Source organism: Salmo trutta, chromosome 24 (assembly GCF_901001165.1).
Source record: "Salmo trutta chromosome 24, fSalTru1.1, whole genome shotgun sequence".
Classification (NCBI taxonomy): Eukaryota; Metazoa; Chordata; class Actinopteri; order Salmoniformes; family Salmonidae; genus Salmo; species Salmo trutta.
The window spans coordinates 42,882,333-42,894,832 of record NC_042980.1 but is presented as its reverse complement, the minus strand read 5'-3'; the positions used below and the strand labels follow the sequence as shown (position 1 = coordinate 42,894,832).

At 42.4% G+C, this 12,500-nt stretch overlaps 2 protein-coding genes across 7 annotated transcripts; one reads left to right on the top strand and one right to left on the bottom strand.

Moving 5' to 3' along the window:
- Positions 1-1,725: 1,725 nt before the first annotated feature.
- LOC115161343 (ras-related protein Rab-9A) lies at positions 1,726-5,110 on the top strand. Of its 2 annotated transcripts, none has more exons than XM_029712254.1 (4): positions 1,726-2,093; positions 2,572-2,691; positions 2,784-2,813; positions 2,924-5,110. In XM_029712254.1, the coding sequence occupies exon 4, from the start codon at positions 2,966-2,968 to the stop codon at positions 3,569-3,571; it is 606 nt and encodes a 201-aa protein (XP_029568114.1). In that variant the 5' UTR covers positions 1,726-2,093; positions 2,572-2,691; positions 2,784-2,813; positions 2,924-2,965; the 3' UTR covers positions 3,572-5,110. The 2 variants fall into 2 exon arrangements, with proteins under 2 accessions (XP_029568114.1, XP_029568115.1); XM_029712255.1 differs by lacking the exon at positions 1,726-2,093 and adding an exon at positions 2,121-2,346.
- LOC115161344 (trafficking protein particle complex subunit 2-like) lies at positions 4,892-10,241 on the bottom strand. 5 transcript variants are annotated; one of them, XR_003869245.1, is made up of 6 exons: positions 10,142-10,241; positions 9,832-9,953; positions 7,873-8,017; positions 7,066-7,151; positions 5,583-6,972; positions 4,892-5,538 (listed from the first exon to the last, which is right to left on the bottom strand). XR_003869245.1 is itself a non-coding variant. In XM_029712256.1 (5 exons), exons 2-5 carry the CDS (start codon positions 9,925-9,927, stop codon positions 6,874-6,876), a joined length of 426 nt encoding a protein of 141 aa, XP_029568116.1. In that variant the 5' UTR covers positions 9,928-9,953; positions 10,142-10,241; the 3' UTR covers positions 4,892-6,873. The 5 variants fall into 5 exon arrangements, 2 of the variants coding, with proteins under 2 accessions (XP_029568116.1, XP_029568117.1); XR_003869247.1 differs by having other exon boundaries at positions 4,892-5,817; positions 5,851-6,972; XR_003869246.1 differs by having other exon boundaries at positions 4,892-5,850; positions 5,882-6,972.
- Positions 10,242-12,500: the final 2,259 nt, after the last annotated feature.

Below are 12,500 nucleotides of genomic sequence, written 5' to 3'. Positions count from 1 at the left end.
AAAAACGTATTTTGACTTGTTTTAACAAAGTTTAGCGGTAGATTTTTGGATTCCTTTCTCTGCATGTTGAACGAGTGGATTACTCAAATCGATGGCGCCAACGAAACTGACTTTTTGGGATATAAAGAAGGATTTTATCAAACAAAACAACACTACATGTTATAGTTGGGACCCTTTGGATGACAAATCAGATGAAGATTTTCAAAAAAGGACCTGAGCCCTAGGACCATGCCTCAGGACTACCTGGCCCGATGACTCCTTGCTGTCCCCAGTCCACCTGGTCATGCTGCATCCAGTTTCAACTTTTGTGCCAGCGGCTATGGAACCCTGACCTGTTCACTGGACGTGCTACCTTGTCCCGGACCTACTGTTTTGGATTCTCTACCGCACCTGCTGTCTCTAACTGAATGATCGGCTTTGAAAAGCCAACTGACATTTACTCCTGAGGTGCTGACCTGTTACACCCTCTATAACCACTGTGATTATTATTATCTGACCCTGCTGGTCATCTATGAACGTTTGAACATCTTGGCCATGTTCTGTTATAATCTCCACCCGGGACAGCCAGAAGAGGACTGGCCACCCCTCATAGCCTGGTTCCTCTCTAGGTTTCTTTCTAGGTTCCAGCCTTTCTAGTGAGTTTTTCCTAGCCACCGTGCTTCTACATCTGCATTGCTTGCTATTTGGGGTTTTAGGCTGGGTTTCTGTACAGCACTTTGTGACATCGGCTGATGTAAAATGGGCATTATAAATACATTTGATTGATTCTACCATGTGGTGTCTGGTCTGGTCCTATCTACCGTGTGATGTCTGGACTGGTCCTATCGTGTGGTGTCTGGTCCTATCTACCGTGTGGTGTCTGGACTGGTCCTATCGTGTGATGTCTGGACCTATCTACCGTGTGGTGTCTGGTCCTATCTACCGTGTGGTGTCTGGTCCTATCTACCGTGTGGTGTCTGGTCTGGTCCTACCTTGTGGTGTCTGGTCTGGACCTATCTACTGTGTGGTTTCTGGGATTGGTACTATCTACCGTGTGGTTTCTGGGATTGGTACTATCTACCGTGTGGTTTCTGGGATTGGTACTATCTACCGTGTGGTTTCTGGGATTGGTACTATCTACCGTGTGGTTTATGGGATTGGTACTATCTACCGTGTGGTGTCTGGACTGGTCCTATCTACCGTGTGATGTCTGGACTGGTCCTATCTACCGTGTGGTTTCTGTGATTGGTACCGTGTGGTTTCTGGGATTGGTACCGTGTGGTTTCTGGGATTGGTACCGTGTGGTTTCTGGGATTGGTACTATCTACCGTGAGGTTTCTGGGATTGGTACCGTGTGGTTTCTGGGATTGGTACTATCTACCGTGAGGTTTCTGGGATTGGTACCGTGTGGTTTCTGGGATTGGTACCGTGTGGTTTCTGGGATTGGTACCGTGTGGTTTCTGGGATTGGTACCGTGTGGTTTCTGGGATTGGTACTATCTACCGTGAGGTTTCTGGGATTGGTACCGTGTGGTTTCTGGGATTGGTACTGTGTGGTTTCTGTGATTGGTACCGTGTGGTTTCTGGGATTGGTACCGTGTGGTTTCTGTGATTGGTACCGTGTGGTTTCTGTGATTGGTACCGTGTGGTTTCTGGGATTGGTACCGTGTGGTTTCTGGGATTGGTACTATCGACCGTGAGGTTTCTGGGATTGGTACTATCGACCGTGTGTTTGTCGTCCTCTGGTGGCTCTGTTTCTGTAAGAATAAGATGTGGTCTCTGTTGGAGGTTCGATTGAATACTGGAGATAGCTATTTACTGGCTAAAACTTAGTCAACAGTATTGCTGTATTTGTTTATAATTCATTGTATCATAAATAATCTGAATTCAAACTGAGTGATGTGACTCGAGAAAATTTCGAGACTTCTTAGGTCACATGAGTGGAAACAGAGGCTAATGGTAGCCCGCAGACGCACCTATCAGATGTTGTTGTTGTTCGACTGAGAAGCTGCTAGGCTAGCTAACTGCTATTGAAGACCATCCTAGGAGGACAGCTACAAAAAAAAGCTATAAACCATCACAGTCGTTGTATGTGTTCTTCAAAACTTGGCAACGGTAAATTAATAACTAAGTCCCATTGTCAGTGTCTTAAGGTTTAGCTAGCTGGCTTAATCGTTTTCAGCAGGCTTGATAGCTAGCCAACAGGAGAAGAAAATGTGGCATCTCCGTTAGGTAGTAACAACGCAAGCTAAAATCAGCTAGGTAGCTAAATATCGACTGTCATCCAACTTCAGACTTGTGCGGACGCATGTTTGCCCTATTTCTTATATCTAGCTATCCACGCTAAGTTTCAAACATTATTCTGCAGGTAATAGGCATTTGTTCGTATCATATTCTAGTTAACTAACGTTAGCTCGATAACTATGCTTGAGCAATGTAACTTGTTAGCTAGCTATGACGTGACAGTTTATGTATCGGTAGCTATGTTTTGTAAAAGGCTGCTTACAGACAGCTGTGCAGTCACTGTACTGTGTGTGTATATATATATATGCTTGCAGGTTCAGTCAACACATTGTTTGCTATTTCGTTCCAGCTGGTTGAATGTTGACCATGGTTAAGATAATGACCGACACGAAACATAGACGCATGTGACCAAGCAGCTAATGTCTATAGCACATGATCCTGGCCAGCTGGAGGCTTCAATAATTCACGGGTAAGTTCTCCCTGTTTGTGTGGGAGTGGGGGGTTGATTTGCTGTGAATGCCACTGTAAGATAAAGTGCTAACATTCAAGTGTTTTTCTTAGGTTTCAGAATATCTACACTGAGTAGTAAAGGTAAGTCTGGCTCCTAAAAATACTTTTTTTAGGTAAAACAAAACAGAATTGAAAAACCTGAAGGCTATTGTGCAACAGTTGTTAGTTACACATTACATCCTGTCCCCTAGGTCCTATTTTCCAGAGGAAGAGACCACGTTTTGTTAAGAGCCATGGCCACCAAGTCATCCCTGCTGAAAGTCATCCTGCTGGGAGACGGAGGAGTGGGGAAGAGCTCCCTCATGAACCGCTACGTCACCAACAAGTTTGACACGCACCTCTTCCACACCATCGGAGTGGAGTTCCTCAACAAGGACCTGGAGGTGGACGGTCGTCTGGTCACCATGCAGATCTGGGACACGGCCGGACAGGAGCGTTTCCGCAGCCTCAGGACTCCCTTCTACCGCGGGTCTGACTGCTGTCTGCTCACATTCAGCGTGGACGACAACCAGAGCTTCCACAACCTAGCCAACTGGAAGAAGGAGTTCATCTACTATGCCGACGTCAAGGAGCCCGAGAAGTTCCCCTTCGTGGTGCTGGGGAACAAGGTGGATGTGTCGGAACGGCAAGTTTCTGCTGAAGATGCCCAACAGTGGTGTCGGGAAAATGGCAATCACCCTTACTATGAGACCAGTGCCAAGGATTCCACCAACGTAACCATAGCCTTTGAGGAGGCAGTGCGGAGAGTGCTGGCCACGGAGGAGAGGGCAGACCACCTCATCCCCACAGACACAGTCAACCTCCACAGAAAGCCCCGCTCCAGCACTTCCTGCTGTTGACAACGTGTAGGGCTTACCCAGTGCTTGACTTGTACTGAAATAGGTCCCGGTATTCATTTTGGGTGCTGGTACTGTTTATATTTAGGTGCAGGAGCTCCACAATACTTTTGAACTAATATTCTATAAGAGGAGCATGAGCCCAAGCAGTAGAACATTTTGAGGTGCCGGTATTCCGTTCTGTTGAGCTCTTGCCCAAGTCAAGCACTGGGTCTACAACCTATAAAGAACTGGAGCTAGGAGGACACACAGGCTTATTTATTAACACTCATGCTCTCAAGTATAGTAAGCAAGTACTGGCTAGTGTCCACTGGCTAGTGTCCGTGGATGATATTCCAATGGGTTTGTTGGTCTTGGGACTCATTGAATGTAAAGCGGGAACTGAAGAAGAGTATTTTTGTCAGATCCCACCACGAAATGCATTATAATTTAAATCTGCTATCTTTGAATTATATATATTGTCTTAAAATATCACATTATATTATGCCATCAATGTGGTTGCCAGAAATACATTCACAAAGCATCGCTTCCTGTTCATATTACACAGCCAGAAAGAAGTCCCTTTTTTTGTAGAAAGGTTTTCTTACACTGTGACTGAAACCAAGGTTGAGATGAGCGGCCTTACCAGTGAAAGTATCATCATTGATTCCATTCAAAACATATTGCGGATCATATGTAAATATAATCCCACCCAATTGTGATACAGTAGAAGCAAGTCACTTTTAATCATCAATTGAGTTAAATGGGATTAGGTTTAAAACAAAAACAATGTATTAATATTTATTACAACAAATGTTGATACAAAGCAGAGTGATTTATGCAGTCTTAATTTGAAAAAGTTGAAGCACTAATCTAGCATCACTACTTTATAGTACAGAGAGTGGGAAATCTAAGCAGAAATTAAGGTTTATGATTTCTTACTCTATAATATTATTGGTCCTGGTAGCAGAATTTGCTGGCCTTGCGATATCTGCACAACATACCGTAATGAATGAGTTATCATTATGCAATGGACACACTGTTCAACACTTGCACAGGACGAGCTGAAATGATAAATATTAAATGAATAAAGCGGAGTTCTTATGCTACATGACATTCTGCTCTCTACCAATAAGTTAGTACAGAACCTTGTTTTTACCATTCCAGAATTTCAGTGTTCCGATAACTTGGCTAATTGTAATGAACAGATGGGTGATACATTATGAACTTGGACATGGTGGTGGATATGATAAACCATGTTTAATGTATGTACCTGTCCAGTTTTTTTTCTATGGGCATCTTATCTAACATGTATTTTCTTTACATTAATGGAGATCAATTTCATTTTCTTACACACTAGTATAGTTTTAATACTAAAACTTGATTTCAACAATCATTGCTTATTGATTTTACAGTATTGTACATCCTCACAAAATAAGAGTGCTGAGAACAGTTTTCTTCGCTCAGCTTTTATATAATTTAGCTACAGCAGTGTTGTCCAGAATGACTGGAACGCAAGTTGAATGAAAAATGCTATTTGAATAAAAACAGTCCTTGAATGAATGATCTTCCCTGAAGACGTTTGTTTTTAGTCTCCACTGTTACAGGGGGGGAAAAAACCACTTTGTTAATTGTGAAAAAGATATCAGTTAGAGTTAGACTTCAGCAGTAAGTCATTTGGGAAATGTTTTCTGGTTTGGTGATTATTACTGCATATATACAGGATCTATTACATGCAGAATGTGAGTGTTTGTTTGCATCGGCTGGTCTTTGTACATGCTTAATGATTAGTGAAATGTTCTGCCATTACTTTGTATGGCAAAGGCACACACATGAACGCCAGTGAATTATTTGGAAAGTGTTTTGTTGAGAAAATCTGGACAGTAAGACATAGAACATTTCACAAACATCAGAAATTAAATATACATGTTTTAACCAAGCTCATTCAAGGTCTAGCTCATACAGACCATGTCACTATTATCAAACTAGACCTCATACAGACCATGTCACTATTATCAAACTAGACCTCATAGACCTCATAGACCATGTCACTATTATCAAACTAGACCTCATAGACCATGTCACTATTATCAAACTAGACCTCAGAGACCATGTCACTATTATCAAACTAGACCTCAGAGACCATGTCACTATTATCAAACTAGACCTCATAGAGACCATGTCACTATTATCAAACTAGACCTCATAGAGACCATGTCACTATTATCAAACTAGACCTCAGAGACCATGTCACTATTATCAAACTAGACCTCAGAGACCATGTCACTATTATCAAACTAGACCTGAGACCATGTCACTATTATCAAACTAGACCTCATAGAGACCATGTCACTATTATCAAACTAGACCTCAGAGACCATGTCACTATTATCAAACTAGACCTCAGAGACCATGTCACTATTATCAGACTAGACCTGAGACCATGTCACTATTATCAAACTAGACCTGAGACCATGTCACTATTATCAAACTAGACCTCAGAGACCATGTCACTATTATCAAACTAGACCTCAGAGACCATGTCACTATTATCAGACTAGACCTGAGACCATGTCACTATTATCAAACTAGACCTGAGACCATGTCACTATTATCAAACTAGACCTGAGACCATGTCACTATTATCAAACTAGACCTCAGAGACCATGTCACTATTATCAAACTAGACCTCATAGACCATGTCACTATTATCAAACTAGACCTCATAGACCATGTCACTATTATCAAACTAGACCTCATAGAGACCATGTCACTATTATCAAACTAGACCTCATAGAGACCATGTCACTATTATCAAACTAGACCTCATAGACCATGTCACTATTATCAAACTAGACCTCATAGACCATGTCACTATTATCAAACTAGACCTCAGAGACCATGTCACTATTATCAAAGTTGACCTCAGAGACCATGTCACTATTATCAAACTAGACCTCAGAGACCATGTCACTATTATCAAACTAGACCTCAGAGACCATGTCGCTATTATCAAACTAGACCTCATAGAGACCATGTCACTATTATCAAAGTAGACCTCATAGACCATGTCACTATTATCAAAGTAGACCTCATAGAGACCATTATCAAACTAGGCAACAAAATGCTGGTGACACTCAAACATGCCATTAATTCATTATAAAACACTGCCCAATGCTATCTTTTATACTGTGGTTGGTAAGAATAAATAAAGTAATACATAGTGAATTTATCAAAACACAACCAACAGGTGATCGTAGACCAATGATGTGTATGATAAACACAATGAAGAAAATAAAAAAAGGTGCAGAACTCAGGTTGGTTCATTAGCTCAAGAGATGCTTCTTTCCAAGGAACTGCACCTTTCTGTCAAATGCCGTCGACCGGATTGGAGCATTGGTTTCATAAAAAGGATTCAATGCAAACTGGAAAAGAGCACAAATTACTGAACAATGATCAATCATCAGAATGTTAATTTAAATTAGGTGTATATGACCTGCACAGAAAGGGCAACTCACCTTAATGTATAAATCATACACATCATTAAAGAAGTTTTTGATTCCGTCTTCTTGTCGTACGTCATGAAGCATGATGAATCTCATATGTGATGGAGATGGTTAAGGGACAAAAATGGAACACAGACACTACCCATATTTCTCTGGGCCCTTTGGCCATGGTAACAATTACTATTTGTTGAATTGTAGACATAATATTTCAGGAATACATTATTCCATACTTTTTTGTTGCCACGTTTCGAGGGCTATATAGGTCTCAATGGCCTCGTGGTAAGTGTCGTCTCTGAGATTGGAAGGTTGGGTAAGGTTGGATCCCTGGCCGATTCATGCCAAAGACTGTAAAAATGGGATCCGATGCCACTGCTTGGCACTCAGCGTTAAGGAGATGGATTAGGGGTATGTCCCTGCTAGTGTCTTGTCCAGGGGTTGCGCTTGTACATCAAGCTGCCTCGCTACAGAAACAGGAGATATGCTCCTGTTAAATCAATCAAATGTATATACAAAGCCCTTTTTAAATCAGCAGATGTCACAAAATGTTTTTACAGAAACCCAGCCTAAAACCCCAAACAGTAAGCAATGCAGATGTAGAAGCACGGTGGCTAGAAAAACTCCCTAGAAAGGCTGGAACCTAGGAAGAAACCTAGAGAGGAACCAGGCTCTGAGGGGTGGTCAATCCTCTACTGGCTGTGCCGGGTGGAGATTATAACAGTACATGGCCATTAAGGCCAGATCGTGTCCTATGGGCCATTCTGCTTCAGACACTGCTACTTACTTACGTGTAGGTCTTGGGTAGTAGTCAAAAAAGGATATGTCCTGCGGTGACAAAGGCAGAGACAAACCACTCATTGAACTTGTCCACAGTTTTCAGGTACATGTTGTTAGACAGCCACATGTTTTCATCCACCAAGTCGAGAGCTGCATGTGCAATAAATTGGTTCAGATGCCGGTGGTCATCCTGTTTACATATAGACAGAATGGATAAAACAATGACATATCAAGTGTGTTTATTCCCCTATGAAAAAGGCATAAGAATACAGAATATATTTCTACTTGCTCTCAAACATTACTTCAAATGATCAACACACAGTGACCAAAAAAAAACTTCTGGATCTGCTTTAGGCTAAGTAATTGAGTGAGCATTACAGTAAACTCTTCTTTTGACTGGATGTAGATAGAGATCTCAATACATAGGTAGTGATGTAGCTAGCTACCAATCTAAACAGTTGTCAGGAGCATAGACCTATCTAAACTCAGCAAAAAAGAAACGTCCATTTTTCAGGACCCTGTCTTTCAAAGATAATTCGTAAAATCCAAATTACTTCACAGATCTTCAGTGTAAAGGGTTTAAACACTGTTTCCCATGCTTGTTCAATGAAACATAAACAATTCATGAACGTGCACCTGTGGAACGGTCGTTAAGACACTAACAGCTAACAGTAGGCAATTAAGGTCACAGTTATGAAAACTTAGGACACTAAAGAGGCCTTTCTACTGACTCTGAAACACACCAAAAGAAAGATGCCCAGGGTACCTGCTCATCTGCATGAACGTGCCTTAGGCATGCTGCAAGGAGGCATGAGGACTGCAGATGTGGCCAGGGCAATAAATTGCAAAGTCTGTACTGTGAGACGCCTAAAACAGCGCTACAGGGAGACAGGACGGACAGCTGATCGTCCTCGTAGTTGCAGACCATGTGTAACAACACCTGCACAGGATCGGTACATCCGAACATCACACCTGCGGGCAGGTACAGGATGGCAACAACAACTGCCCCGAGTTACACCAGGAACACACAATCCCTCCATCAGTGCTCAGACTATTCGCAATAGGCTGAGAGAGGCTGGACTGAGGACTTGTAGGCCTGTTGTAAGGCAGGTCCTCACCAGACATCACCGGCAACAACGTCGCCTATGGGCACAAACCCACCGTCGCTGGACCAGAGACTGGCAAAAAGTGCTCTTCACTGACGAGTCGCAGTGTTGTCTCACCAGGGGTGATGGTCGGATTCGTGTTTATCATCGAAGGAATGAGCGTTACACCGAGGCCTGTACTCTGGAGCGGGATCGATTTGGAGGTCCGTCATGGTCTGGTGTGACTGTGTCATAGTATCATCGGACTGAGCTTGTTGTCATTGCAGGCAATCTCAACGCTGTGCGTTACAGGGAAGACATCCTCCTCCCTCATGTGGTACCCTTCCTGCAGGCTCATCCTGACATGACCCTCCAACATGACAATGCCACCAGCCATACTGCTCGTTCTGTGCGTGATTTCCTGTAAGACAGAAATGTCAGTGTTCTGCCATGGCCAGTGAAGAGCCCGGATCTCAACCCCATTGAGCACGTCTGGGACCTATTGGATCGGAGGGTGAGGGCTATGGCCATTCCCCCCAGAAATGTCAGGGAACTTGCAGGTGCCTTGGTGGAGAAGTGGGGTAACAGCTCACAGCAAGAATGGGCAAATCTGGTGCAGTCCATGAGGAGGAGATGGACTGCAGTATTTAATGCAGCTGGTGGCCACACCAGATACTGACTGTTACTTTAGATTTTTGACCCCCCCCCCCCTTTGGTCAGGGATACATTATTCCATTTCTGTTAGTCACATGTCTGTGGAACTTGTTCAGTGTATGTCTCAGTTGTTGAATCTTATGTTATCATACAAATATTTACACATGTTAAGTTTGCTGAAAATAAATGCAGTTGACAGTGAGAGGACGTTTCTTTTTTTTTTGCTGAGTTTATATTATGTTGAGAATACCGTAAAGATATATACCTTTGACTCAGCTTTACCAGCAGGCAAGAACTCACCAGCAGGCAAGACTGGGTTGTCATGATGACCAACCATGACGTAATAGAAACTGCCAGACATGTTTCTTTCCAGCAATCAACACGGTTCTGTGTGAACAGGAATATACATTGGCTATTTCTGTAACTTGTGATGTAAATTAGTTAGCTAGCTAACGTTATATTGCTAACTAGTTTACGTAGCTAACTTTAGATAGCTATATAGCCAGCACGCTTGCAAATGCATTATTATCATCAAGATAAACACATTGAAGCGAACTGAAAAAGTCTTAACTTACAGATAGATGTTTAGATCCTAAATGTACCTCTGAAGCAATAGTTTTAATTTCTTTCCGGGGAATACCGTCACTTTTTGATGACGACATGAAGACGTGCAATCGACTACCGAAATACATTTGCAACAAGTGAAACATTTGCAACATTTGAAACTAGTTTTTAACTTTGTGTATCTTAGATTATATTTAGTTTATTTATATTTAATAGTATATATTAGTTGATTAATTTTTCTCGGTATTTAGCTCTAATTTCAAAGCCAGAATATGAAGGTCATAAATGTGCGACTGGAACTAAACAATAACATTGCCAGTTCGTTAAATTCATAACTGTTCGCACTTGGAGAGGACTTCTTCTTCTTCTTCTTCGACATAATGGCGTATTGCAAACAAATGTTGTGCTGCCACCTACTGTGCTGGAGTGTTTGGTCAGTCATGGTTTACAACATTAGCTCCACAATTCTAAATCCTCCTACCTAACTCAGTACTTCTGGTGGAAAAAAGAGCCCAACACATTTCTAAAATACTCTCCCCATCCCACAAATCCCTTCAGAACAACCCAATTCCACTTCTCAAAACGTTCACAGATGTAACCATTCTCAGTTTGTCCTCTCCACAACTTGACACAACATATGGGTCTGCCAAAAAGGAGGAACCCACTCTTTCCAAAAATCTCACTCCTACCGGTCCAAAATCATCTCTGGTCGGACTCTCAGGTCAAACGGTGGAAGACTCTACCACACCGGTCGTGATAGGCAGGCCCACTACACACTGGACTGGCTCAACTTCAGAGCGCTCACTACTTTCTACTGACTCCATTTAGAGATCATCAAGGTTCTCAAGAGAGCTTGAAGAGCTATAAGTAAGATTACTTGGTTTGTAATCAGGAGACGTAGGTATGTACACCTCGAATTAATGTGTATACTCAGGAGACGAATCTCTGATATTAACTGTGCCATTTTTACGCTCCTCGTCATCACACTTCGTCCTCCCCACCGACTAACCGTTTTTCTGGAAAGCAGACCATTGGTTACTAAGCAGGTTATTTCAACCTGAATCCCTATATATCAGTGCTGTAAACACGATATAAATGTTAGTCTCTTTACAGAGTATTAGGTTTTTGACTTCAGCAAGAAAAATCTGTAAGCTAGTATTCGTTGATTGACCCTCTCTTCCCCATGGAGGCTTTATCCCCAAATGAGCTGAGGCTTTACCAAACCTTTAAGAATCGAGGAGTGCTTGACACACTTAAAGTAAGTATTTACATGAGCATTTTGCCTGTTAGATTGCATTAGTTGAAGTTTTACTACCGCCTTGGGTGGAGAAACTGTTCCCAGGCCAGTACCTATGAAGTCTGACTGTCCTGATAACCACCAGTCTGGTGGCAGATCACCTGCAAAACTCTGCGTCTGACTATACCTTGTCTGTGTTCTAACCTGAATGTGTTCTCCCCTGTCTGTGTTCCACCCTGTCTGTGTTCTACCCTGTCTGTGTTCTACCCTGTCTGTGTTCTGCCCTGTCTGTGTTCTGCCCTGTCTGTGTTCTGCCCTGTCTGTGTTCTGCCCTGTCTGTGTTCTGCCCTGTTTGTGTTCTGACCTGTTTGTGTTCTACCCTGTCTGTGTTCTGCCCTGTCTGTGTTCTGCCCTGTCTGTGTTCTGACCTGTCTGTGTTCTGCCCTGTCTGTGTTGAGGAGGCCTCATCGTTCCATTATATCTATTCCTCTCTGCCTCCAGAAGGTGGCACTCTTGTTGTAGGGCAAAAATATGAATATTCATATCCTCTTTGTCTTGTTTGTTGTGATGTATTGTGTGCTTTGGATCCAGTTTATCAGGACAATTTCTTCCCCTTCTGATTCAATTTATAAAGAGCTATTGTGATTCTGTTGTTGGTTTGGACCAATTGTTGCTGTCTCAGTAATGTATAGGATAAAATAAAGGGATGTTAGTAACTTTGAATGTTAATAAGTTTGACTCTCACCACTTCTATCACCACTTCAACCCTACAAACACACAGTAGGCTATTTATTTTTAGATTGTAAAACTGGCGAGTATAGCCAGCTGTCAGTTAGCATTAGTATAACATGTGTGAGGACTGATCACAGAGGCTGTACAACAAGCAGTCCAGATGCATGGCTTCTTGAATAGAGCAGTTTCCTAGTCACATAATCCACAGTCTATATGCCGTACAATATTATGTCAAACTTTTGTGTTTTGTGGCTAATTTGCATGTTACAGTCTAAGTATAAGAAGTTTCATGTAACACTTCAGGAAACCATCATTGGAATGTACCTCATCCTGAGGAGAGACAGGGTGGATCAGCAGGCCCAGCTCAGGCTGCTGAAGAAACAGCTGGAGGGGGCTCAGGA